The sequence below is a fragment of the Synchiropus splendidus genome, chromosome 7 (genome assembly GCF_027744825.2).
Source record: "Synchiropus splendidus isolate RoL2022-P1 chromosome 7, RoL_Sspl_1.0, whole genome shotgun sequence".
NCBI classification, from domain to species: Eukaryota; Metazoa; Chordata; class Actinopteri; order Syngnathiformes; family Callionymidae; genus Synchiropus; species Synchiropus splendidus.
In genome coordinates this window covers 20,180,492-20,207,194 of record NC_071340.1, presented here as the reverse complement: position 1 = coordinate 20,207,194, position 26,703 = coordinate 20,180,492, and the positions used below count along the sequence as shown (strand labels likewise).

Here is a 26,703-nt window from a genome sequence, read left to right as displayed (position 1 = left end):
GGTGCACATGAGCTCCGGGGACTCGCTCATTCATCAAGTTTCTGAGTTTATGAGACGCCACACATGCGACACCTGCCATGTGAGATGGAGGAATATTGTTTACAGAGAGTCAATTCAGGGTTTATATGCACTTTAAAGAATGTCATTCTCAGTGAAGCATCAGCGATTTGGCGTCATTGTTTTTTTTTACAGAACATTTATTTATTTCTCTTAAATATATTACCACGCCAAATAAGCCATGCGATATAATAGTTACAAAATGCTCATACAACACGTTTGCAGTGTATCGGAGGATTGAAATATCCTCCATCCTGGTGCTAAAATCAGAGCATCAGCCTGTAGCGGACACACAACAGAAACACGCCTCAGGAGCCTCTTTATTTAAACTTTATTTTGTAAATTGTTGTCACCTGCCCTGAATGATGCTGTCGAGCATTTTGACTAGCTCTGATTGAATTCTTTCGTTCTGTGTCAGCACTGTGTCTGCTTTTGTTCAGTCACTTTCATGTGACCGTAGAGACAAAATGGGGATTCAACCAAGGCATTGAAGAGTTTCTCTTTCATACCTTCCCCCTTCTTCGTGACCCTGGTGTGCGTGTGGTCAGACGACTCCACATCCATATCATTCGTTCATAAATATACTGTGTTTTGTGGACAATATGAGGTAAACAAAGTGACTGAGCGCACTGTGCTGCTCAGCTCATCGACATGACTCATGAGGACAGTCCCACATTTGTATGACTCATCATGAATTACCCAGTGCTGAAGCAATTCTGTCATTTCAATTGATTTTTATATCAAGAATTCATTTCCCTTCATATTATTATTGTTTTCTGTTTTGTCACATTTTGCATCCTTAATATATTTCCCTCCTTTGTTATGATCATTGTAAACAAGTTTACTTTTTTTTTTTTTTTAACTTTAAACTCCAGAAAGAAATCAGTAAATTTGTAGGAAAATTGACTGATATACTACATATACAGTATATGATACTGTTATGATGTTTTTGTGTTTCACATTTTAAAATTACATTAAATGTAATTTAGAAATAAATCAACAACATATTCATCGTATGAGACATGTTCATGAATGTTCATCATTAACTATATGTGCAGAAGTTCATGGAGCGCTCCTACTGTCACTGGCAGTTACATAATTGAACACATTTCATTGTCATCATAAAACACAATACAGCAAATACCTTTTGTAGGTGCAAAACAAATCAGTCCATAAAAACTGCAACTGAATCCCTAGTTCACAATGAGCAGCTGATGTGTGTGAATCCATGTTGTGTACGCGGTGTATTTTCTTTTTTTTTCATGCATTAGTCATGACGCCATGTAGAAGTTTTCAAACAAGTTTTCATAGTTCTGTTGGTGCTCATTTCTTGGAACACGAGTCAGTCTCTGCAGGAGTCCTGTTTAAATAAGCAAGAAGTGAAGTGAGACTGCGGCGGAGTCTGTGGCGATGACAGCGCTTCATTGAGCGTGAATTGACTTTGATAGCTGATATGACATCTTCCTATCTGCCGGCGAGGAACAGCCAGTTCCTCATGCTCAGCTGGACGCCATTTTGCTGTAAGATAACCGATTTCCAGCCATGATAAGGACTCAGTCCTCTTTATGGAGGCGTCCTTATCTGGCGTCTCTCTGCTCTCTTCTGGGTCGCTCTCCGATTTGGAGCCGAGCGGTACCAGGTGGTTTTCTCTCAGAGGTTGTGTTATCGGAGCGTTGCGTGACTAGATAGCGAGACAGAAGGATCCACCATTATCAGAGCCGTATCAGGTGAGGATCTCCTCGATTGTCCATATCACCCTTGACCTTGAGCAAGGCGCTGAACCTTCGACTGCTTCTGCTTCTATAACTCTGCGACCTTGATCTGTACTCTCACCTGAACACTGGTGGTAAACCCAAAATGAGCGAGCGTGCCAATGTCACATGACCAAAGGCTGCATGCTGTACACAAAAAATGGAACCCGGTGTTCTGTATTCAAAATAGTTTTGCTGGGTATTAATAGTCATTAAATACAAAACACACAAATTCATGAGAGACAAGACACAATAATTTTGTGTGTACATTATACTTGCAGTAAAATGTGGCACTTTTTTCACAACTCACAATAAATAATAATAATAATAATAATAATAATAATAATAATAACAATAATAATAATAATAAAAAATAGTTGTAATTGTATTTTTTTAGCTAAAAATAAAATTACAAAAAAAACAACCCAAAAAACAGAAATAAAAAAGCAAATATCAACCCCAAAACAACCCCTGTCACTTCATGTATGTTTCCTCACTCAGTCATATCTAAAGGGTCTTAAACACTTCCAGAAAGGTGTGCCATATTTCATGGAAGGTTTTCTGGAATTTAGTGACAGAATGTCTGATTTTTTTTAGACAAGACATGACGTCTCTGAGCCCCTGGGTGTGTGAAGGCGGGGCAGCGTCCTTCCACCTGAGCAAGAGTGAACCTCTGCCCGATGTTACATTTTTAATCTCCCCAGTATAAGCAAACAAGGTGAGAAGTGGACTTGGTGTTACCTCGACATGAAGAATTTTGGAGAGGGAAGTAAAAATTTCAGCTTAAGGTGCCTTCCATGGTCTTGCAGTTATTACAGAGAGGACTAGTTTCCGGGTTTATACCTGAAAGATTGACTTTGGACATGTGGGCTCTATGTACAACTTCAAACTGAATGAAACTGTGGCGGGCACAAAACAATGTTTTATTTACCAATTTTCAAGTGGAGTTCCAAATGTTTTCATTGAAGGAAATGTCTCGATCCTCTTCCCATGCTGCCTTAAGTTTGTTCGTAGCTTCCATTGGTAGTTCAGAAAGGCCAGCACATCATTGTGAAATTACTCCGTTTTTAGTTGGGTTCATCGACAGATTCTCATCCAGTATTTTCCTTTCTTTCACTGTGTGAGTCGATATTGAGACAGGGTGTAGTGTCTTGCTTGTAAGTATCTAAAAAAATGTGTTCGGGGAAGATTGCATTTTTTGCTGAGCATTTCAAAGGAAACTATGACATTATCTTTCATAATTAAATAACCAATGAATGATTTTGTTAATAAAAACACTGTTCACTCAAGCCGACACCTCACAGATGTCAATATGCAGCGAGAACATTTAAGGGGCCCAGAACTGAGCCTTGTGCTGGGCCCTTGATCCTGTCACCTTCTGGTTGCCAGACCAGCATATGGTGGTTGTCAGACTCCAGAGAGTTGACCATGATGTGTTGTGTTAGACTGCACTCTGCTGGAGCAGAAGGTTGGAGACCTCTGGTGCGTTGTCCGTGACTTACTTGAAAAAATCCCGAGGCTCACCATCAAAGGAACCTGGCCAAAGCGCAGTTGTGCTTTCATTTGTGGAAATATTTTTGCCATGTTATTGGCAGAAACTAATAGCTGGAAATGTATTTGCTTAAAAATGTCTCCGGAAAGGGCATAAACATATTTCATTATTCATTTATGTCAGTAATGGTTTTGATTTCATCGCAATCGCTTGTGCATGATTTTATGCTAGTTTCCTTCACATTCTTTTACGTTGTTTCATAACTACAAATATTATTTCTCTCTTTTTGGTTTGGTTCTGCATTTAGTTTATAGCCGGTGTTTAAACCACGTAGCAAACGTTGACGGTCTACGAGTGTCAATAAAGTTTTGAAGTGAGCCGTCACGTTAGCTGTTAGCTCTGTTAGCTCTGTTAGCTCTGTTAGCTGGCATCACGGTTCCTACAAGGATCACTCCATCATTCTGTCGTGAAGGTGTGTGGTGACGTTATTATGGGACGCCGAATGTAAAAATAAAGACACCCATGTTTTTTTCTGATGTAGTAGGAATCTTTGGCAATATTTTCAAAGATTTAGCAAACATTACATTTGGCGTTACATTTGAGACACTACATTTTAATGTTATGTTCCATTGTTTCATCTCTGTAAATGTTAAATCTAAGTTTAAATCTTAAATCTGTGTTTTAAGGATTTGGTTCCCCCTTTCCTTCATTTAGCTTTTACACCTACAGAGATGAAACAATGGAATGTAACATTAAATCATTTGAAATGTAGCAAATATTTGCTAAATCTGTGACAATATTACCAAAGATTTCTGCTACACAACAACAACTTGACCGGCTTCTTGACTGTGAGTGTGAGGAAAGAGGAGCGCTGCTGCGGGTGATGGACAAGTCAACGCATTAGCGTCGATCTGCAGTGTATAGAAAGAACATGACCGAATCCATGTTATCTCCTCACGTTGAACACATTGTAAATGTTCATGATTCCAGGTTGTCATATCGGTCCACCTCTATCTCAGGGTGAATGAGGTGAAACTGGACCACTTCCAACGGCACAGCTGACACTCTCTCACGGCTCCCCGGTTGAAAAACGCTGACTTAAAGAACGATCAAACAAGCCCTCTTCCAATCATGAGTCTAGAAACGTCAATTTAAAGACATAAAAAAAATGCACGGAAAACAACGTTTATAAACACACACATCATATCTGGAATAAAGATCAACTAGATTACAGTAAATACTTGTTCTTTTGTGTGTTATTTTATTGTATAGTAATGTATTATAATTTTCAAAATATATATAATACATTCTTGAGGGGAAATATCACTTTTTCACTCTACGGTCGAGAGTCATCTCTGCCAGTCGGTGTGTCCTGAAGGGCAGGACTGTGGACAGTCCTGGCAGGAGCAGACTTCACCTCCAGTTGGAGTGGCTTCATGACACCGCAGAGCCCTTCCACTGTACGGGACCATGCCATATGGGATCATGTCGCCTGGATTTATCAGCATGAAGTCAATATCCAAGGGAGACAAACCGACAGTGGGGTCTCCTTGGAAGTCGTACCAGCGCTGAGCAGTGCACAGCTTGGCACCGTACTCGCCGCACATGGTGGCGATGGCGTTGCCTCCTGTGGAGGGAATCCTGACATTTCTACAAGACTGGAAGGCAGCTTCAGCGAAACTGTTGCTTAAGTACGCTTGGTAGCCCACAACAGCTTTTCGCGTCTCTCCATTGCTGGACGTGACGCTCGAGACCTTGGTGACCTTCACTGACTGGCTCTGGTTGGGGCTGCAGGTGTTGATGCAGTGCATGTGGACGTAGTTCTCAGTGCAGGAAGGGCAGCTGTGCAGCACAACCTTGCTGAGGGACAACATTGTAGCCAACGTGTTAAGCTGGTTGAATGAGCAGCAGGCAAAGGTGTTGCCCTCGCCACGGTCCAGCATGGGACACACCTGTGTGCAGAGAACCTTGTGTCACCATCAATGTAAAGGCTGTCGGCAAGGATGAAAGGGAAAGTGTCCAAAAGGGTGGTGACGCCAGCAGTGTTGTATGGTCTGGAAACAGTGGCACTGAGGAAAAGACAGGAGGCAGAGCTGGAGGTAGCAGAGATGAAGATGCTGAGCTTCTCTCTGGGAGTGAACAGGATGGATAGGATCAGAGGGACAACTCATGTGCTCAGGTGTTTAGGAGACAAAGTCAGAGAGGCTAGATGGAGATGGTTTGGACATGACAGAGGAGAGAGAGCCAGTACATTGGTAGGAAGATGTTGAGGTTGGAGCTGCCAGGCAGAAGGTGGAGAGGAAGGCCAAAGAGGAGATTGATGGAGGTGGTGAAGGAGGACATGAGGTTTGTAGGTTTGAGAGAAGAGGAAGCAGAGGACAGGCTGAGATGGAGGAAGGTGATCCACTGTGGCCACCCCTGAAGGGAGAAGCTGAGAGAAATGTTGTTGACGGAACATGTAGAAGATCTCCTGACTCAGGGGGGCAGAAGGCTCTATCTCCCTTAGGCTGAAGTCTCAACTTCGAGGGTGACCAGATCGGACCCACCTCAGGCACCAGGTGTGTCTGAATTTAAATGTCGTTGGGGATCCAATAACTAAATGAAGTGACTCAGCTGAGTTCTAGACCAGCTAGTGGTGTGATCCTGTTGATGCCAGGAGGAGAAGATGAACGTTTCAGTTGGCATCATTTTTAACTGGAAACAGGACAAGAATATAGTTTCTTTTAACGTGAGGATCAAATGAAAGTGAAGAGTCAAATGGGACGCTGAGACTTATGAGTCATGGAAGCTGGAAGAGACTGGAATGACTAGCATTTTGCCTGGTTTTGCTGAAGGAGACTTTGTGCCATCCACCTGGTGACATCATCAAGACGTTCTAGAACGTTAGCATGGCCTTGAGAAACTTGTCCAAGAGGTAACATGTGGACGGAAAAACAGATGGGATCTAAAATTGAACTTTAGCCGTGGACAATGAGATGTTCTCCATGAGGACGTCCCTAGGCATGAAGGCACGTCTCGTGTCTCAGTTCCGCCCAGGACTGAGGGCGGCTCAGTAAAGGTGCTGAGATCTAAGGGAATTTAAAAGGAGCAGTTCATGTCAACACACACACTCACACACACACCTCCTGTAGTTTCTTGTAATGTGCTCCTCTGAGGGGTCGGGCCTTGCTGTAATCCAGACAGGGGACGTAGGGGGGAAGGAGGGACCCTCCGATTGTCGGGTACAGTCCACATTCGTCGTAGAAAGCGCAGTAGCCGGCATGATGTTGGGCCTCTGATAAAACCTGCGGTGAAAAACAGTCGCTGGTCCTCATTACACTGAGTCCCATACATAGTTGAGTTGTCTTCATAGTGATGTGGGATCTATCACAACATGATCAGGATGTGAACTGATACGAGAGAAATAACTGTTGTGATTTATTTCTTACTTTCTTTCTGGCCAACCGGCAATTCACATGAAAACATCAGCTAAAACACATTTCGATATTCACATCCAAACGCTCCTGCTACTCTTCGCATTAAAGTTATACTCAGTGGCAATGAAAACGCAACACTTGAATTTTTTTTTTTCCAGCACTGCTCGAAGATAGGTTGTAAAATAATGGAAACGCTTTAAAGCTTTTTTAGCGTAAAGGTGCCTCAGGTGAGGCCAGGAGAGAGTTACATACTGCAAGGCAGCGTTTAACAGAGAGCTGGAGAGTCTGACTCCGGGACTTTCATCTTCGTCATCTCAGGAAATCTGAAAATAATCTGTTTATGTCTAAATATTACACATTGCTGCTTTAATAAAGTGACTTTTGCTTGAGGCAGTCATTGTATTTCTTTCATATTCATGAATTATTTTTCTGCAAAAGTGAGTTTAATTCTGCTGGTTATTGTTGAGATATGGTCCATGACTCATTATAAAAAAATCCAATAAAAAAAAAAAAATCCTGATGAAACAAAAATTATTTTTTAAAAATCAGGTGTTGCATTTTCACTGGCACTGAGTATATGAAATGATAATTTAAAATCCCCCAAATTATATGTGCTAATTTTCCTGTTATGTCTCACTTTGCTTGATCATTGAATTCTTATTTTTAGAGTTTTTTTTTGTGTTGTCAGAAATTACCCTGCAACTTAGAAGAGAGTCAGACCCTTTAACAAGGAACAGTCATTTTCCATGAAGTCACCGGTTTACTGTTCCTTTAAATCTCACTTTTCACTATCTGTATTATATTTTTCCCATCATTTTATACTTGCCCCCTATGATCCCTATAGGGAATGAAATTAGATTATGACCGAGCCAAAGTAATATACTGTAGTTTTATATCGTGTTCAGGGAATCAGCGCTTTTTGAAAGCCATTTTTTCCCTTTTGAGTTCACAACTCATGGTGAACGCAAAACTAAATGGTTAGAAGTCCAACGTTCGTTGTCATGTCAAAGGAAAAGAACTCACCGTATAAGTGAGGAGGAGGAGGAGGACTGGGACTGGGACCATGGCTCCGCAGGTTCAGACAGGGTGACCCTCTCCAACTGTGTCAGCACCAGCGTTTTATCTGGTTGGATGTGTCCGGTGGCCAATAGGAGGAGCAGCTGTGCAAATATCAGACCTGGTTATTTTGAGGGTCTGTGATAGTGTTGCATTGGCAGCACATCAAAACGAGTGACCACATCTCCATTGTGGACACCTGAGTTCTCTCCAGCTGACTCAATATTTACACAAGTTATAGTCATAATAATAATACATATAAATGCTATGATCCTTTTACTCATAACAGGGGGACTAATAAAGGCCATTTCATCTAATATAATTCTAAATTAAGTGTTTAAAAAAAGCTAAATCGCTCTTACTTATATAGCACTATCAATGCTGATCCATCAGCATCAGCGCTTCACACTGTTTCACTCATTCACACACACGTTCACAAGGCAGTAGGCTGCGACGAAGCGAGTCATCTGAACCATCAGGAACAAACCAGGGTTAAGTGTCTTGCTCAGGTCGAAGTGTTGTACTCTTTAGCAACCATCTACATCAGTGGTCCCCAACCCCCGCACCGGGGACCGGGAATAATTCTTTCCGTTTTAAGCATGAACTGAGTTTGAACGATCTTTTATTTTCGAAGGAAAAAAAAAAACAGAAACAGAAAACAGAAAAAACACTTTTATTTTGAAAAATGACCGGATTCTCTTGGCCTGAGTGACTTGAGAGCCCAAATGTAACCCGCAAGCTCGCAAAATGAGTTGGAAACTATGGAAGCACATTTCCACCAGTTAAAAAAACAAACTTTTTTTTGCTTGGTGATTTTTTTCTTTGTTTGGTGATTTTTTTATTTTTATTTTTATTTTTTTTTTTTTTTGCTTGGTGATTTTTTTTTTTTTGGTTGGTGATTTTTGTTTGCTTGCTGATTTTTTTTTTTTTAAGTTTTTTTTTTTTGCTTGGTTTTCTCCAAGTTTTTTTTTTTTTTTTTTTTTTTTTTTTTTAATGGGCTTCCATAGGAAACAGCCGTCTTTGGAAAGTTTCTTTGCTAAGAGGAAAAGGCTCAGTGAAGAGACACGACTTCCATGAAGAAGACGGTTTTTAACAGACAGTAGGAGGAGTCGTACTGTAATAATATGGATTTATCATGGTCGGTGAGTCCCACGTGCCTGGCACACAAACACGCAGAGGCCTTATCTGACGGGTCAAAGTGGCAACTTTACACCCTTCGTGCCGCGTTCAAATGGTCAAGCGAAGATCGGTCCGCGGTGATAGAGAGGTTGGGGACCACTGATCTACATGTCTGGACACACACGCCATGTTTTTATGTTTTGTGTAGTGATGGGTCCTGCAACATTGATGCGTCGGTGCGCGTACCGGTTTAAGACAGTCACGTGACTTTCGTCTCCCAGCGGAGAATAATGTTTATTTCAATTTTTACCCGGTTTGTCTCAGACTTTCGACTTGTCTTGTTCCATTCTAATTCAAAATAATTTCAAGGTATAATTTAATTTAGAAATTTTGAAAACATTGGATTTAAAAAAAACGTTTTTCACATTATGATAGATTTTCACATTATTTAAAGATATGGAACAATAATGAATGCAAAGACTTATTTGATATTATTATATACGGCAGGTATCATCAAATCAGTGTCAGTTCAGTCTGTCAAGTCGGTTGCCTGCAGGGATTTTTAATGTCCAGCAGGTGTCAGTATTCAGCGATAGAGTATCAACACAGCGTGTCGCTTTATGATGCCTCACTTACCCATCACTAGTTTTGTGGGTCAATCCATTGACAAAGCTTTTCCCAGCCTCTCACTCGAACCATCCAAAACAAATGGCTAAGATTAACCAGGGCCTAAACCGAATTTAAATTCAATGATATTGACCCAGTTATTTTGAAGTTTTAATCCTCAAATTGAGGCTTCAACTCATGGGGAAACGGTCCCCACAGCTCGGTTTCCAACAAGTATAGCTATACAAGGACGTGCACACCGACCCACGTTTGTTCAGTCCCGATTATAGAGTGATGTCACGATATATTACATATATATACAGTGAATAAAACACGGGTCTTTCAGGTCAGGGCTTTCCACGCTCCGTTTATTAACAACGCATCCCTTTGACAGGGTTGTATGTTTCTTCAGGTCACCCCCAGAAAACATACCGTACACAATATAAAGGGAAACCACGAGTCAGGCAAAAAAAAAAAAAAGAAACTTCTTTAAATTATAATACAGTCTTGAGGAAAAAATATAAATAACTTTTTCTTCTCTGGTTGAGCTCACTCTATGGTACAGACATACAATAAATAGATCCATCTGATGTCACTCAGCTGATCTATCGATCATCTATATGAGTCCATTTTGTAGCAGCATTAGAGCAAAACAAGGAGACCGTCCCGTCTCCATGGAGACCCCCACCCCCATTCCCCACACACTTGGGGCGTCATGATGTTACTACAATGACATGGCAACCTTTTTTTTTTTTCGTCTGGAAACAAAAGTTCTACGAGCAAGAGAGACGTTAAAGTGACGACGCGACTTGGCCATGCTAGTCGCACATGCAGCGGAAGAGAAGCACGGAGGTGTGTTCTGGAAATGCTCGTGACCGGGGTCTTGGCCCGAGGCAGGAGGAACTCTGAGACCCAGCAGCGTCATGAGCAGAATAACCTACCAACGACGCCATGGCTGAGGGAAGGAAGGCGCTATATGAGCGACGGACGCTAACAGCCAGCAGGGAATTGCATGCGTGCTCCTCATTTAGCAGTTGTTTAGTGCTTTAGAAAAACGAGTGAGTCTGATTGTCAGAGAACAGGGAGCAGGAGCAGGAACCGGGGGAGGAGGAGGAGGAGAAGAGTGCACAGAGGACCACACGTCTGAGGGGGGTGGAGATTAAAACATCACAACACTCCTGTAGTGTTTGGGTTCAGTAGCAGAGTGTGAGTGTGAATCACGGGCCAAACTCATTTAGCACACTTCTCTTTTAAAACACAGTGCTCGTCTCCACGTATTATTGAAGGTCGAGACCCATCTGAAGACAGTATTTGGTTCGTCCACCTCACGCCCACTCGCTCGGCTGTGGTTCTGTCCGCTGCAAACAGAACCCCTCTTCACCCCTGAAAACAGTCCGCCTCGTCGTCGTCGTTGTTGCATCTCTGAAGTGTTCATCACAGGCTGCAGGTCCCGGAGCATCAGGGAGGAGAATCACGATTCTGGCGGTGGGTCCACGTCCTCTTCGACTGGTTTTGGTAGTTTGGTCAGGATCGACTCCGCCTCCTCGTACATCTGCAGAAAGAGTTCAAGGGGGAAAGACTCCATTATGGATTTCGTCACCCTCAGCCTAAATAAAGAAACTGCTGAGTCATGAATGTAATGTCCCATGAATATTCTACTCAAGTGATTCATAAGGCCGCGAGCGCCTCCTACAGGGCTGCAAAAAGTTTCGCACACGACACTCAGTTTTAATACATTAGCTTTATAGCTAGATGTGGTTATGTGTGAGTAGATTAAATATTGTTATTTAACTCTAATAATGAAATTAAGAGTAATAATGAAGTTCTATTACTTGAACGAGACCATCTGTTCTGGGAAAGGTGGGCCACCAGATCCAAAAGCTTAAGAACCCCTGTCCTACTCAGCTGACTGTGCAAACAATGCAAACGCCATTTGTGGGCGACTCACTGGCATGAACTGCACGTCCTGGAAGAGTTCCTGAATGAAGCGCCTGGACGTCAGCCGAAACATGCAGTGCGCCAACAGGTGAGACACCTCCGAGTACAGGCAGATGTCGTCGAACGCATACGGGAACTTCTCCTTGATCCTGAGGGCAGACAACAGTCAGCAGTCGAGCAAAGAGATCCAAACATTCACTGCCACAGTGAAGAGAGGAGGGAGCTTTACGTTAGGAGTCCTGTTTCGTGGCCCTTGGTTCCCACAGAGGAGCTGAGGTTGATGATGAGACGGAGCACCTCTTTCCTCAGCAGGACCCGGGAAGCGGGGCCGTCCTCGGATATGGCCTTGCCACCTGTCAGTCACGGTAACGTGGTTGAATATTTCACACGAGCTCAACCATTTTGATTCGACTCTCACATGTTCCACTGAAGGACGAGCACAATGTACAGTACAGGTAGAACTCGACCAAGAAAAAAAAGAGTTGACTGTGTACACAAGCTTAAACATTGCCTGGTTGCATGACGTGCATTTTCTGTGTTTATTCAACTTCCTGGTTGAATAACCAGGTATTCCTGGTTAACCTCACTGACTCAATGAAGAATGATATCAGGTGCTGTGGTTCAAATTCCAGTCAAGAATTTCAACATTTTCCACCCAAACAAAAGAGCTTCTTCATCATTCACCTATGACGATGTCACTGGGCGTGGGGGTGCTGCAGATGGAGCCCTGTGACACGGCGGCGTCGCTGCAGCCGGAGACGCCAGAAAACTTGGACTGCGGCATCACCTCCAGACGATGGCCGCTCTGGCCGGCCCAGGATTGGAAGTCTACGTATTCTGCAGAGGAGAGATTCGACATGTGAGGCTGAAGTTGGAACGGCGGGTCCCGGGATCTGACCTGTGCGAGGTCGTGTGCTGTTGATCTGAGGCTGTGCTGTGTATCCGAGGACCGAGGCGCCGACGCAGAAGAGGCAGTTGTCGTCGGTGTGATCCTGCAGGCCTGTCTCATCAGAACCCACAATGTGGTTTGGACAGTCACCCCGGTTCACGATCAGCTCTGAGATGCTGAACTGTTGCTTCAGTATTGGGATGGCAGGCCGCTCACCTGTCAGAGAGAAGCTGTCGGTTAGAATCCCCCCGTCGCCAAACAGCAAGCGCAATACTTTCATTTAGACTTTACTTTTATCTTCTTTAGAGTTTATTCTGAAAATAGAATATATTTTTATTTTTTGATATTTACACACTTTAATATTTTATTCAGAATTTTATTCATGACATACATTTTTTCAATTTTTCTCAACAGTTTGCATCAGGTTTATTTTTTTTAAATAAAATATATATATATAATCTTTTTAAATTTAGATGTATTTTTTTATATTTATTTTCATCTGAATTGTATTCATGACGTACAGTTTTTTTTCACTTTTCTATCAAGTGTAGTTTATGATCCTTTTTCCCTTATTTTTTTAATTTGATGAATATGACTTGGACCAGATGACTGTGCAAGAGAGAAGTTGTCGGTTAGAATCCTCCAAGCTTCTCTGAGATCTGCCGTGCCACTGTGGTGTGACGTTACCGTCCCCGTCGCCAAACAGGAAGCGCTTCCTCTCCTCAGAGGGCGGGCTGATCCGCTGCTGAAAGTAGGTGGAATCTCTGATTTGGAACAAGTCGTTGATGTCCATGGGCAAGGCGAGACCGATGTAGTCGTCGTTGCAGCCGTAGGTGGCGCTGGAGACCATGGAGCGAACGGAGGAGCAGCGCTGCAGCGTGCTCTGGTTGATGGGGCTCAGCAGCTCCTCTTTATCCAGAGAGGCAAAGCTGAGCGCCTTCAGGAACCTAGGGAGGGCGAGAGGAGAGGTGCGTGAGAGGATCCGGGGGGAGAGACTGGGACGGAAGAGGAGCACCAGGGAGTCGATAGAGAGCAGAGAGACCAACATGGTGAACACACACACACACAAGACCATGCTAATGACAATGGAACTACTGAAAGGGCAGGTGCCAATGATCTTTAATGACTTCCATGAGTCAGAGCATATCTGAAACCAGAGGAAAAGACCTGAGGAAAAAGGATAGTCTCAATTTTGGCACCATTCCTAGCTTCATCCCACAGATCTTTCAAAGAAACATTGATCATGGATGTCAGTGCAACACCAAATGTATGTCAGAGACTCGGCAGCTACAGCTTTGGATCATGTGATTGGAACACACAATCTAACATGGGATCTAACATGACCACTCAGAGGACTTCTTCAGCTGAACAAAACAAGACTACAGAACCTACATGGAGCAGCTTTCTCTAGACTGCTACACGGGTGAAAGTGATGGTGTCACTATTGAGGGAAGAAGAGAGTAGCAAACTGATCGACTGGAAAGGCTGCACTAAGTGCTACGTCTGCGGCGAGCAGACTGATGCAGGACCACCCACCGAGGGACCAGTGTTCTGGACAGCCTGCGATATGGACTTATGATGCTGGGCTCTGGACAGGTACCCCTCCTATCTGACATCCTGACAGACACATCAAAGCTAGTTAAACACAAGTGCAGCTATGATGCAAAACTCCACGGGACCCTTGAAGGACTGAAAAGAGTTCAAATCAATTTCAAAGAGCACCATACTGACTTCACCTCTTTGCGGGCGGTGAAGCTGGTCCTTACCTGCGTGGTGTGAGTCTGGAGTCCAGGCTGCCGGTCTTCATGGTGATGGTGTCAGTGAACAGAACATCTTTAGCAGGTGACGCCAGTGCTTCACTGTGAGAGAGCGACGGGTGGATGCGCTGCTGCTGCAGCCGCTTCAGTGTCGCATAACCCAGTGCGTCTCGTGGGCTGGTGTACATGATGCTACAGTCTGCCAGGCTCTTGATGGTGGTGACGGAAGGAGACTTGAGGGACTGGGCTCGGCGAGGGAGCGTGTGCGAGGAGCCGGGGGGAACCAGGGAGACAGATGAGGACTTGGATGTGGGCATGTGGTTCGTCTGAGCGTGGGGTGTGAGTGTGGAGAGCGTTTTCACCGTCTTAGCTGACACCACCGTGTTAAGGCTCACGCAGTCAGAGGAGTCTGGTTCAGGCTCGGAATGCTCCGGGTTTCCCACCGTCTCCCTGGAAGGGCTGGAGCTCATGGAGCTGATGCCGCTCGTCGTCGTGTCCGTATTAAAGCTCTGACTGCGGCTTTTGAAATGAGTACCACTGCTGCTGACCCCACCCACGGTCCCCCCGGTGGAGGAACAAACGCCGTCACCTCCGGTGAGGCGCTCCCGGGTGTGGTGCTCCACATGCACGCCCAGTCCACTCAGTGCTAGTCCAGAACCCCCTCCTCGGGCAAGCCTTCCGTCAACAAGGTGCTCCTCAGACCCCCCTCTGGTGCCAACAAACGAAGTCTCCAGGCTGACTGTGGGACTCTTGGGCATTCCTCTGCCATTGAACACCATTGTGAAGACGTCACCCTGGTTTGGACTGTAGCCAGAGGGTTCCGTCACAGTTCGGTTGCGCCTCATACTCCCTGACTTGAGTTCCGTTTGGGTCTGAGAGCCAGATGAGTTCTTGGGGTCACTGGTGGAGCGCAGCTTCTTGCTAGGGAGGGACAGTGAGTTGAGGAAGCGGTCGCGAACAAAGCGTGTGGAGGCCAGGATTGTGAAGGGGCTGCGATCTTTGACTGGTTTGGAGTGTACGTAGAAAGGCAACTCGGGTGACGTGTCCAGAACATCACACTTGTCATCGTCCAGGATGTACATGTCTGAAGGGACAGAGAGGGATTTAGAGAGACAATGAAATAGCCACATAGAGGACCGAATCAGACGCACTTGGCTGGGATTCGCTCTCGCTGTTGTGGCGGGAGCTGGTGGACTCAGAGTTGAGGCTGAGTGTGCTGGGGACTGACGAGAGTTCAGAGGCGAGGTGCGTCTCCACTTCATCTGGAGTGACGGGCCACAGCGTCCGGCGACTGTGTCGGACCGCATCCCAACCATAGTGCTTCAGCACTTCACAACCCTGACGTGTCTTCGAGATGACACCCAGCACGTACACACAGGTCCTGCAGACACATTGTCAAATCTTGAAATGCAATATATACACCTGAGAGAAACACCTGCAACACCTGACTGAGAAAGACACATCACCCAACAGGCTGCGCATTTACAAAGTAGATTGACAGACTTGCAGTAGTCCTCCGTGCACTTACTTACCCTCTCACTGACAACACCTCACAGTGCTGGGCCAAAGTTAAAATGTCAGGAATCACGTTTTCTTCCTGCAGAAGATTCAGGCCCCAGTTGGAAGATCCAATGTTGCCCTAAAACAAGAAGCTCGGTTTAATTCCATGACTTTCTTCAGATGATTCAATGCTGAAAGGTGACTCAGAAAAACTATTCAGTGACCCAGTAAAGTGGACGGCCAATTCATAAGTGACATTTATGCGACCACTTTAAACCAACTGACCAAAGCCCAGAGGGCGGCTTTCAGCTGTTTGATGCCCTCCCAGGTGTCCAGCATCGGGGAGCGAATCGTGTAGCTGAGGTCAGGGACCACACTCTGGAACAAAGTGAGACAAACGTTTTTGTGAGATGGTATGCCATTTAAAGAAATCCATCTATATGAATACAAAGGAAGCAGCACTTACCTGAGTCTCCAGTAGATGGCAGCCTGTCTTATCATGGACCAGTTGACCATAGAGATGCACTGGCAGATAAACATTTGGTCTCTGTAACCTGTTGATTATGCCACAATGTTAGAACACATTCAGGGCAATGCAAGTAACTACCAACTGAGCCACTTCTCACCTTTGGTTGCTGCGTCGCACATAGTTATCGCCATCTACAGGTTTGCGGTACGTTGTGAGAGCTTCATTGAGCTGCTCCTCTATCAAGTCCACATACTTGAGGTTGTATTCCTGTGATATTTGAGCCAAGTACAAATATAATTCTTTAAAACTTTCAGCCCATTTCAAGTCATTTCAACATTCATGGCTCATCGTCAATGTAATGGAAAACATGTCACAAAATTATTTGAATATTTCAGCCACACTGTTCATGCAAGGTGACACTGTCAAAAGAAATCCGCCTGCAGCGTTGTACCTTTTGCCACTTATCCAGCTGTTTGCTGACATAACCTCTCTCATTCAGGTAGGAGAAACCTTTTGGAATGGAAAGGAACCTGAGGAACAGATGTTTTAGTGAACATAAATAATACACCACATCTTTTAAAGGCCTTTTTAAAGACTCTTACCGGAGTAGCAACAGGAGGCCTTTGTCTCCCAAGTGAGATAGAGCTGGTTTCAGTTGAATCAGTGCATGAAGGTTCGCCTTAAAACAGTAAAATAGAACATCAATTAAGCCAAACCTAGGCAACAAAAAAATAAACTGACAGTCACCTTATCTTCACAGGCCTCGTCCAGTATGTCCAGAGCTTCCATGGAGACAGCCTTGTTGTGGTCGTGGAGCTGTGTAACCAATAGCTCCATGCCCCAGCTGCTGAAGAACTCCACACCGGCCCGCAGCAGCACACGCAGGTGCTTGGTGGCATACAGCCTGCAAGTCTGCACGGTGGGAGAAGGACAATAACTAGATCGTTCCTTGTCAGTCTCATTGTAAAATAAATGTTTAAATACTGATGTACAGTTTGTATTATGTTTCTATCCACACAGCGTTGTTTTCTGCCCCCTTACATCAGTAGCAGCAGTCAGGATCTTAGAGAGGATCACTCTGGCCAGACCATCTCTACTGTAGTCCAGTGTGGATACGGCAAGTTTCAGCACAGCATCCTGGTTCTTCACAGAGCACAGGTTCAGAAGGCTGCAAGAGATAAAGTTATACAGAGCAGTTAAACAGGGCATGATCAAGACTCCTGTGAGTTCCACTTCTGGGAACTCCCAGATGAGCAGGGTTTTTCTGCACACTCACCACTGAAACAGGCCACATTTTTCTAGAAGTTTGACTCCCTGTGGGTGTGCGGAGAGCGTTCCGAGGAAGAGAAAGTAGTGTTGGCTGAGAGTGGTGAGCAGTCCGTTGCTCTGTAGACTACGTTCAGGTTTCAGTCCTGATGAGAAGGACAGCCAAGTCACCATGTCCCTCACCAGGTCTTCCAAATACCCATGGCCATCCTAGAGAGAAGCACGAGGGATCAGACAGGATGAATGCGGTGAAGGTGTTTGACGTTCTCCGTGACACTACCTCGTCTGAATCCATGAGGAATTCGATAAACTGACAGCCAACCACAGTGAGTTGTCTTGCTTTAGGGTGGTCTAGTGCAAGCCCTGCATACAATTTACTGCTTGGCTTATAAAAGTACAGCAGCCTGCGGACAAACCTGCAAACAAAGACGCCATCAGGGCAAAAAAGATCAGCGTGTGCCGAAAACTCCTGGAGGTATGCAGAGCTTGTATCCAATGAAAGGTCTTACTTGTGCATCTGTTCGTCTTTGTTGTTCCTGAGATTTACGTTTGGCCACTGAGAGGAAAAATAACAAGATCAGAACACCAAAGTGAAGCCAGAAAGTAGGAACAGAAAGCGTGTGTGTCCAAGTGTCTGACCTTTAGGATGGTGGCTATGAGAAGCCAGTTCCACTCCAGGTTCTGCTTGTGGTTGAGAATGTGACTGTCTCTTAGGTTCATCATCAGAGCTTCCTCTGTGTCCTGAACAAATGGAAACACATTAAAATGGCACTTTCAGTCGTATTCAGTCAGTACTCTTTTACTCAAGCACATTTATGATCCACTAATCTAACTAGACGTCACAAATCCTGATTAATCTCTTCTCCTGAATCCTATTTAGTTTGGCACAGGTTTCATGCCAGGTGCCTAGCTTGATTTAAATAGCCGCTCATTTGATCACTAGCTCCCAGCAACTCAATCCCGGGTCGGATCAAAACTAGTTAAGCAGCTGCCGGAAACACATTTCAACTTTGGGATACCATTGAATACTGAAATAGCCATCTGGCATTTATATGTATAGACTGTGTCCTAAATCATCCACATTTGAAGGCGACATTGTTTACCTTGATAACGTAGATGTCCCTGTGTGCACGCGAGTGAGACTCTCTGCGGCTGTGTGAGGACGCAGACTTGCGGATGATGTGGTCCAGATACAGACTGTGCGGTTTTGGACCCTTCTTCTTCTTCTCGTGGAATCGTTTAAGGTTGTTGACGGCAGCACTAGCTCGACTGAAACAAATTTATAACATCTTTTTTTTCCCTTTTGTAAACTGCTCTGTCACTTCAATTACATCACAAGAGTGAAAAACGTCGTAGAATCATTACACAAAATGAAATTTGTCCTCACAGTCGTTTCTCCTGAGGGATGTCGAAAGAGGCGGCCATGTTGATGAGAGTGGGGAGGCAGTGCAGATGGTGACTGTGGCTGTGAGGAAGAATGGTGTTTGCCTAAGCAGAGACGGAGACAAAAGAAAAAGATTAAAATCCAACACAATATTTACTGTTGACACACATTTTAATACCATGTGAAGAAGCTCTCCGAGGATGATTGTGGCTCTGATGGCAAGTTGATCATCACTGCTCGTCACTACCTCAACAAGACCCTGTTAGAATTAAAAAACAAACCCAAGTTTTTAAGACCTAGTTACAAAGCTAATGTGCTATTAGCTCTTGACCTTTCCAATCAACTAACCTCCAGCAGGCCACTGGAGATAAAAGCCGACAGAACAAATGCTAAATAGTTGTCCATCAGATCGGGCCTGTTGAGTAAACAATGCACAAAACAAATGAGTATACGACGCAACGGGACATCACTGAGGGAGAGGATCTCGCTATGGTACCTTGATCGAGCTCTGTGGGGCAAAATAACTTTGGCCTCAGCAGCAATAAAGCCATCAGAGAGTCTCCATGTGTCCTGGAACCTGGCAGGATCTTCAGTGAAAGGGACATTTTTATGTGAACGATGGATGTTTATGTGTGTAAAACAAAGGTACAGAAACCGATGACCTGGAACTTACCAACACTAAGAAGAGCTTCAGTGAAGTCTTGAGTCACTATTGGCACAGGGAGCCGGAATATCTCAAACAAAACCTCCAGCAAACCTTTCTGCAAAGCAAATTTCATTATGCCCATTAGACTGGCTGAAGAGCCACTTAAACACCTGCGAGAGCCACTACTATTGATTTGGACAGTTAAGATTTGACTGTAGTGTTTTTCAACGTTCAAATTGACAGTTAGCTTTGTGCAGCAATGGAATCACATCACAGCATTCTGCATTTCAATAGATGGAGACACATACAACTCTTAGGTGACAGAATGTTTAGAATTTGTTTCAGATTTTTCTCCCTGACACAATATTTGTCCAGAACTTTATGAACCATATCATCAATACATGAAACACTGATTTGAATTTTGGAGAGACATTTTGATATGTTGAAGGAAATAATGCACAACTCACCCGTACTTCTATATTTGGTATGCTTAGTAAACCAATTAACGATTGGATTCCAGAATTTCCAGCCTTGCATAGGTTGATTATCCCTGAATGAAAGAGGAAACAGAAAAATGAAATATACAATTTTACTCAGTAGAATTTTTGAGAGAGTCAATTTAAATGGCCCTATTGTGTCCATAGTCTCTTACCAGACCATGAGCGAAAGGCAGCCACTATGGCCATTCTGCTGGACAAGAAACGGGCCTCTTTGTCCTCCCTGCGCAGAAATCACACATTTATTTCAATACTCACCTACTCAAACAAAACACTGGTATTTCTAATCTCATTGTGACTATTATGACTACATCCTTGGTGAAGTGAATCCGGAGTTAAGTTGCCAAGATAACATCACAATAACATGATAGAAACCCTCAACTTTCTCATTGCTATGTGTCACCAATGTAGGAACACAGAGACAGTAAACAGACGGAAATGTCAGGACACTATCTTTTTGTTTCCACTGAGGGACTGACACACTCACTTGAGCTGTCCTTCAGCCATGTCTGCATTGTGACGGTAGTGGAAATCAGTGAAGGGTGCCAAGATTTGCTGCAAAACAAACGGAAAACATTTAATCCCTTCAAGACCATTAGGGAACTATGTCAAAGATCATTCTTGTTCTTCAAAATGCATGGGAAGGATGAGATTCAATTACAGAAATCCTGTGGGAACCATAAAACATAAATCTAAGCTTGTCCACACTGGTGAAAACTCTAGCGGTGACAGGTGTCTTTCTCAGGTGTTTTTAGCTCACAACAAAGCTTTGCATCAACATTGTAACTGATTACTTTAAGCTCCATGGGAAAGAAGCTGCAGGGTGTAATCCTATTTGGAACAACTCCCAGAATGCAGATTCATTTCAGTCTTTGAAATCATATCTGTGCGTGCGTTCACCTCGAGTTCAACGTCGACGCGCACATACTGACGAGTCCGTGGGTGGTTGAGTAGATGGAGGATGGTGGTGATGAGAGCTTCATTGATGCGGCTCAGCTGACAGTCAATCACACTCTTGAGGATGGTGCTGAGGCCTCCACGCTTGGCCACCACCTCTGGGTTCTTCAAGGCTGTATGGATTAAATATGAACAAGGTCAGGGGATTTGTTTGTCATCAAACTTAAATGGGAAATGTAGAAGAAAAAAAACTTCTGACTGCTAAAAATACAGGAGTATCCATAAATAACTCCTGTTCCACTTATTTTAATATCCTCACCCAGCTCACAGATGATGGCGATGGCAGCTCGGACCATCCGGTCTCTCTCTTGAAGTCCATCAGTCCCCACAGCGATAAGAGAGTTTGCCACTGAAGTGGGGAAGAGGGTGGCATTGACCGTGATGATCTGCAGAGGAGGGGATGAGATAAAAACATAAGATCTAAATACAAAATACACTCAAAAACACACAAAGGGGAAAGAAAACATTAGATCCTGCTAGACCTTATGAGAAATACTGTATATTAATGATAAAAAAAAAATAAAACTTGAACTCAGGGGATCACGTTACTGCCAGCACAGCAAAAATCCCCTCCTGATGACACTTTTGTGTGTAAAAGGTTTACAGTAAACCAAAGACGAGCTATAAATAAAATTGCCTGCAGAATCATCAACAAGCCACATGCTTCCACTGCGGCAAACCCAGTGACCTGGCTAGTTGCTATGCTGGTGCGATAAATGATGATAGTGACTTCACAATGACCCTCGTAGTTAATGAAGACAGAGGCTGTGGGAGGAAAGAGAACATGTAAATGCACCTTTCGGACAAGTCTCAGTGCCTGGGTCCTCTCCCCCTCGTTGCTTTGCTGGATGTCAATACATCTGAAAAGAGAAAGGCTCCATTAATCATACCAGAAAAGGTAAAGGCAAATTGTGGGGGCGTTTAAAGGGATACATACCATACAGCACATACACATCCTATATTTTGCAGGGCAATAGTTAGAATAGAAACTAATAAAACTATTACTTGACGTGACTGACAGTCCTGTAATGTTATTAAACCATTAAATTGTTTTACGTGTAACTAAAAACTCAGAGGTCGGAGCCCAAAGTAGCTCATCTGCAGAGAGGTGTCTGCCATCGTGCTCTCTGCATGCAAGAAAAATGTTCCATATCTCCTACAAGATGACAGTTGTTCACATTGCTAAAAAAGACTCAACATAGAGTCTTCTTAAGGAACTTATTTTCCATGTAGAACAAAAAAACAGTAAAAAAAAATATATAAACAAAAATACTCACCTGGCTATCAAATAATCCACCTGTAGTCTCAAAACCTTTTGGAGCACAACAGTGTCTCTTATGAGGTAGCGGAGCGCACGCAGCCCTGCAGCTCGCACTTCTTTTGCCTCATTCAGTAAAGCTAGACGGAGGCTGCAGAAGAAAAACCCAACATGTCATTGGCAAATAACACAGCACGTTATGCATTATCATTTGTTTTGACAAGAACATTTAAAAATATTTGACATAAACCACAGTTACAGAAAAGGAGAATGAAGATCGTATGAAGATCGAGTACAAAACACAGCAAACTTGGCTGATCGAACAGATAAAATCAGCAGGTTGTTTTTACACACTACAGCAGAATAAAGTCTCTGTGAGAAAGATAGACACTTACCAAATTATTATTTCTTCGTATGTATATCCGAATTCCTCCTCATGGTGACCCACACTGCATAGCAGCTGTAACATACATAGAAAAAGCAGCTGTAACATACATAAAAAAAAACAAAAAAAACAAAACAAAACAAAACATTGAACTTTGAATCCAGAGGTGTTGCCAGTTAAAAAGGAGGAACAAAAGGAAAAACAAGGCCAGGCAATGGCTATACCAGCATGGGACTGTGGCAATGGGTAGAATCAAGAACAGCAGACTTCACTGGGAAACACAGACCCCTGCAAAGTTTAAGTTAAATAATAATAACTTTGGCATACTGTGAAGAGCAGAAAGGTTATAGAACGCATCTCAACAGACGAGTGGCCAGCATATTTATAATGATTTTTAACTATGTGACAGACAAATCTAAAAAAGCCAGACAGCGTGTAAAGCCAACACCAATCCTCCTTGCATTTGCATGGTGGTAGCAGCTGAAAGGAATCCAAAAAAAAACAAAAACTAAAGCTTGGAAAATCCCAAGGCAACCACAAGACAGCCTTATTAAAACCCCAAACCAAAACTATTTTTTAGGTTAAGAGGCTTCAGCTAGATTTTTGGTCTTCTTCATGGCAGAGGAATTCACTTAGCCTCCTTCCTGTTCTTGGATCAGAATGACTTGGTCAACAGACTTGTAGTTTACCAAGAAAAGGTGAAAGTTGAATCCAAACTCTGTCTCTCAAAAAACAAAACACAATTCATGATAACAAGCAGTTTAAGCTATCTATTTGTTACAATTAGCTGGATGATTTAGCTGGGCTCATTGCAACATTTGGGGGCGGGGGGGGCACTAGGGCCCTGATAGCTCTCCCTGAACCCAAGCAGGCAGTAGGAGGAGAAAGGGGCCAGTAGCAGGGGCATGAGACACTCAGCATTGGGATTAGGTCACCCTTACTGTCCTGGGACCCTTATAAGGTATCAGCAGCAACACACAAACACAGACACATTGTGGAAATACTTGGTTGTAAACATCAGGAATGCGGTGTGGAGATTTCAAATGTACCATGAACACACTGGTTTTAAAACACATATACGTGTACTCACACACACACACAAGACGTACAGTGGGTTATATGTCCTTGGGTTACGAACACTTTTCGTACTTTCACACATTTTGAAAATTGTAATTGATACCAACTCATAAATCACTCCAAGTGCTAAGACATGGCCTCTCCTGTCTGACCAAAAAAAAAAAACACCTCTACCATCATGATTAATATTGACTGGACGGCCATCATAGCAACAACAATAAAGAAGGCTGAAAACATTGTACATCATCAACTTAAATTTGACTTCCTTGAGTACTCATCTATTTCTACATCTCAGATATTGGATGATAATGGAGATGCATGGAAAAAAACATTCCGATCATTACATTCCACAGGTTCAGTGAAACGTGATGGAAACACTATTATTAAAGCAACAATAGACAATCAACAATATGTCACTGCACAATGACATACAAAACAAATTTATGAGTGATTCCCGGTGACTGCCAATATAAAATATTTAGGCCAAAAACCAATAACTATTTTTATCAGTGGATAATCTATTCAGTATTTTTGATGAGTCACCTAAATACTGAAATACAAAATGGCAGTTAATGGCTGCAGTACTACGTAAGTGGACATTTAAAACGTTATATTCCAACTGAAGAGCATCCTGGAAATAAGCTCAAAGAACAAGCTTACAGTGTTGGTCACCATAGGTCAACCCTCACATACCTTAGCATCGAGTCCCTCATAGAACATTAAAGCACTGGTCCCACATATTCATCTATTTCTTCCCCACATATGAAACATCTGAAATCATCTGTGTTACCTTTACAAAGTTGTTCAGGTGGCCAAGTTTGCGCATGTTACTGACTCCATGTGGCTTGGCCACATTTTGAAGGATTTCTCTGAAGTTTTCTGATGGCTCTGCAGGAGACAATAAAAGAGGAAATACATTGTAACTAAGACAAGTATTATTCTGTATTGCCATAATATCAGTCAGTGAACCATAAACAATATGCTGTAGGAAGGAAATTGCTCCATTCTGGTCCAACTAATTCTGTGTTTACAGTAAATACAAAGTCCAGACAAGCTTGGTCAGGGTGCGTTTGTGTTTAGTTCCATTTGGATATTATGTCCTTGATGTAATTGTAAATGTCGTGAAGAACACACACTCTTTATTCACAGTCGCTGCATGCATTGGAATTAGCTCTAGGCAGTGTATCTTGATGAGGTTATCTTTAACATATAAGCCATAAGAAACTCAGTGTAACCAAATAAGAGAATTGTTTGTCTTAAAGGAAAAATATAACACGGCTGGAGGAGAAAGAAAGGGGACAGTAAAAATGTCAACAGTGAAAACACTAACGTTAACACTTAACAGCAAACAAAGTCAGCAATGTAAATAGTGTGTCGATTCACATTCAAAGTATTAACAATTTCAATCAATATCATGCACTACTAACTTGGTACAACAAGATGGTAATAGCTGCAGCCAACTTAAGTCCAGACTGATCTTAACCATCAGTCAATGGAACAAGTCACAATAGTTGTGTTCTTTACTCTACTTTATATGCAATAAATAATAATGAACCTAAATTAAACTTCATTTTATAAAACGCTCTGCAATGAAGTGTCGGTTCAATGACATGTAAATAGAAAGCACCGACCAAAGTAAACCGAGCGCTACATGTATTTTACATTATTTATATGCATTTTAAAGAACAAGAAAAGATGTCTCTAATTCGTGAGTCATTGAATAAAAATTCTTGAGCATTAGATTAGCTGTGACTATTCCACTTAAGAGGTTAGAAATTCCTATTTGGAACTGAAAAGCTCTCACATTTCTACACGGGGAGTGTTTTTTTGCATTGAATGTGAGTTCACTAAACAGGAAACTTCCTTTTCCAATTGCACTTTCAAAACAAATGAACAACAACTTTATACTCATTATTAAAAGTTACAGCTAGTCATGGCAGCCTTTCATGACAGTCAAGGTCACATTACTGGTTAAGCTAAAACAAGGAAATGCGGTGAATTAATAGCAATAAAATCCAAAACACGATCAAACGGGCCATAACATCACACGACCTGCATGGACATTTCAGACTTTGATCCTGGGATTGTTGGCTAGAGTAAATGTGGATGAATACTTTGACATGAATTTCACCCACAAATGTTTTCTTAAATTGTGATACACAAAACTTATGGGTCACTGTAAATAATGGTGCCAAGGTATTGCTTTAAAGTCTAAATAGCCACCAAATAAAGAGGGGGCAAAGAGCTCACCAGACAGAAACCTGAATCTCTCATGTAAGCAAATAATAAGAGTCCGCAATTTACGACTCCATAATTTGGGCACATAAAGTGGATGTACATGAAGATCTCACAGAAGAGAGTTGGATACAAAGCAGAAAGTCGTTCAGACAGATTGAGAAACATAAGAATCTCGTCTGTGGAGGTCAGCAATGCATTTGCATATTTGAAGTGAAACCTTGTCAACTCGAGTGTAAGCAAAACACAGCTCGCACTCTTGAGACTCAAACAGACAATATGGTCGGCCAGACAACGAAATCATAGACAGCATAGTAGATGATGGTGACAATCTCAAATGTGTGTGTATCGGTCTTAGGAACTTTCAAAGATTCCAATGCTGGAGACACGATTCAAATCAAACGCAGCGCATGACGTGACAATTCCTGATGAGTTGGTAAAATATCAGCCTTCCAATGAAAACAACAGAGCGCCGTCATGGCTTGTTAGCCGTGGAGGCTAGCAACCGCTAACTAATGATATCGCCCGAAATGTTGTCCTCAAAAGCAGAGAGAGGAAACGGACAATGGAGCTGCACGGATTTGTCGAATGTGGCATTGAATGAGTGCTGGGAGGCATGTGAGTCCATCCACACGGAACAATAATGGCTCGGATTGCCCACCTCTGGTCAGATCCAGCGGTACGTTCTCCTCCCCGCTGTCATTCCGACCTGCCAACAAACACACAACACAGACGTGGTGAGCGAGCGCGCCCAGACCCTCCTCTGGCCCGGCGTGTTCATGCTCACAAGATACCACGAAAAAGTGACGGCGGTGAGTCGAGTTTTTAATGCTCACCTCGCATCCGAAGACTCCGGATAGGACGGCCGCGGAAGCTGGCCGCCATGTTTCCAGGAACATACACAACACCGGAAACTTCGCGGCTTCTCGCGAGAGAACAGACAACGGG

General features: G+C 43.3%; 2 protein-coding genes across 4 annotated transcripts; both read right to left on the bottom strand.

Annotated features, from left to right (window-relative positions):
• Positions 1–4,552: 4,552 nt before the first annotated feature.
• On the bottom strand, positions 4,553–7,803 carry LOC128762885 (NPC1-like intracellular cholesterol transporter 1). The gene is made up of 3 exons (XM_053871445.1): positions 7,740–7,803; positions 6,423–6,584; positions 4,553–5,252 (listed from the first exon to the last, which is right to left on the bottom strand). The coding sequence occupies exons 1-3, from the start codon at positions 7,779–7,781 to the stop codon at positions 4,650–4,652; spliced, it is 807 nt and encodes a 268-aa protein (XP_053727420.1). The 5' UTR covers positions 7,782–7,803; the 3' UTR covers positions 4,553–4,649.
• A 1,930-nt stretch (positions 7,804–9,733) lies between these two features.
• LOC128762810 (rapamycin-insensitive companion of mTOR-like) lies at positions 9,734–26,669 on the bottom strand. 3 transcript variants are annotated; one of them, XM_053871327.1, is made up of 37 exons: positions 26,592–26,669; positions 26,417–26,464; positions 24,311–24,408; positions 22,454–22,518; positions 22,078–22,209; positions 21,597–21,660; positions 21,060–21,186; positions 20,744–20,913; positions 20,331–20,398; positions 19,999–20,066; positions 19,814–19,896; positions 19,374–19,461; positions 19,197–19,287; positions 19,049–19,115; positions 18,879–18,959; positions 18,704–18,804; positions 18,420–18,585; positions 17,956–18,057; positions 17,826–17,872; positions 17,597–17,732; positions 17,327–17,526; positions 17,092–17,218; positions 16,798–16,962; positions 16,653–16,729; positions 16,502–16,580; positions 16,208–16,317; positions 16,048–16,135; positions 15,867–15,959; positions 15,614–15,720; positions 15,233–15,462; positions 14,091–15,165; positions 13,012–13,319; positions 12,334–12,540; positions 12,120–12,272; positions 11,665–11,788; positions 11,446–11,584; positions 9,734–11,049 (listed from the first exon to the last, which is right to left on the bottom strand). In XM_053871327.1, exons 1-37 carry the CDS (start codon positions 26,638–26,640, stop codon positions 10,969–10,971), a joined length of 5,214 nt encoding a protein of 1,737 aa, XP_053727302.1. In that variant the 5' UTR covers positions 26,641–26,669; the 3' UTR covers positions 9,734–10,968. The 3 variants fall into 3 exon arrangements, with proteins under 3 accessions (XP_053727302.1, XP_053727303.1, XP_053727304.1); XM_053871328.1 differs by having other exon boundaries at positions 9,735–11,049; positions 13,012–13,271; XM_053871329.1 differs by lacking the exons at positions 9,734–11,049; positions 11,446–11,584; positions 11,665–11,788; ... (1 more) ...; positions 12,334–12,540; positions 13,012–13,319 and adding an exon at positions 13,335–13,941.
• Between the last annotated feature and the right edge of the window lie 34 nt (positions 26,670–26,703).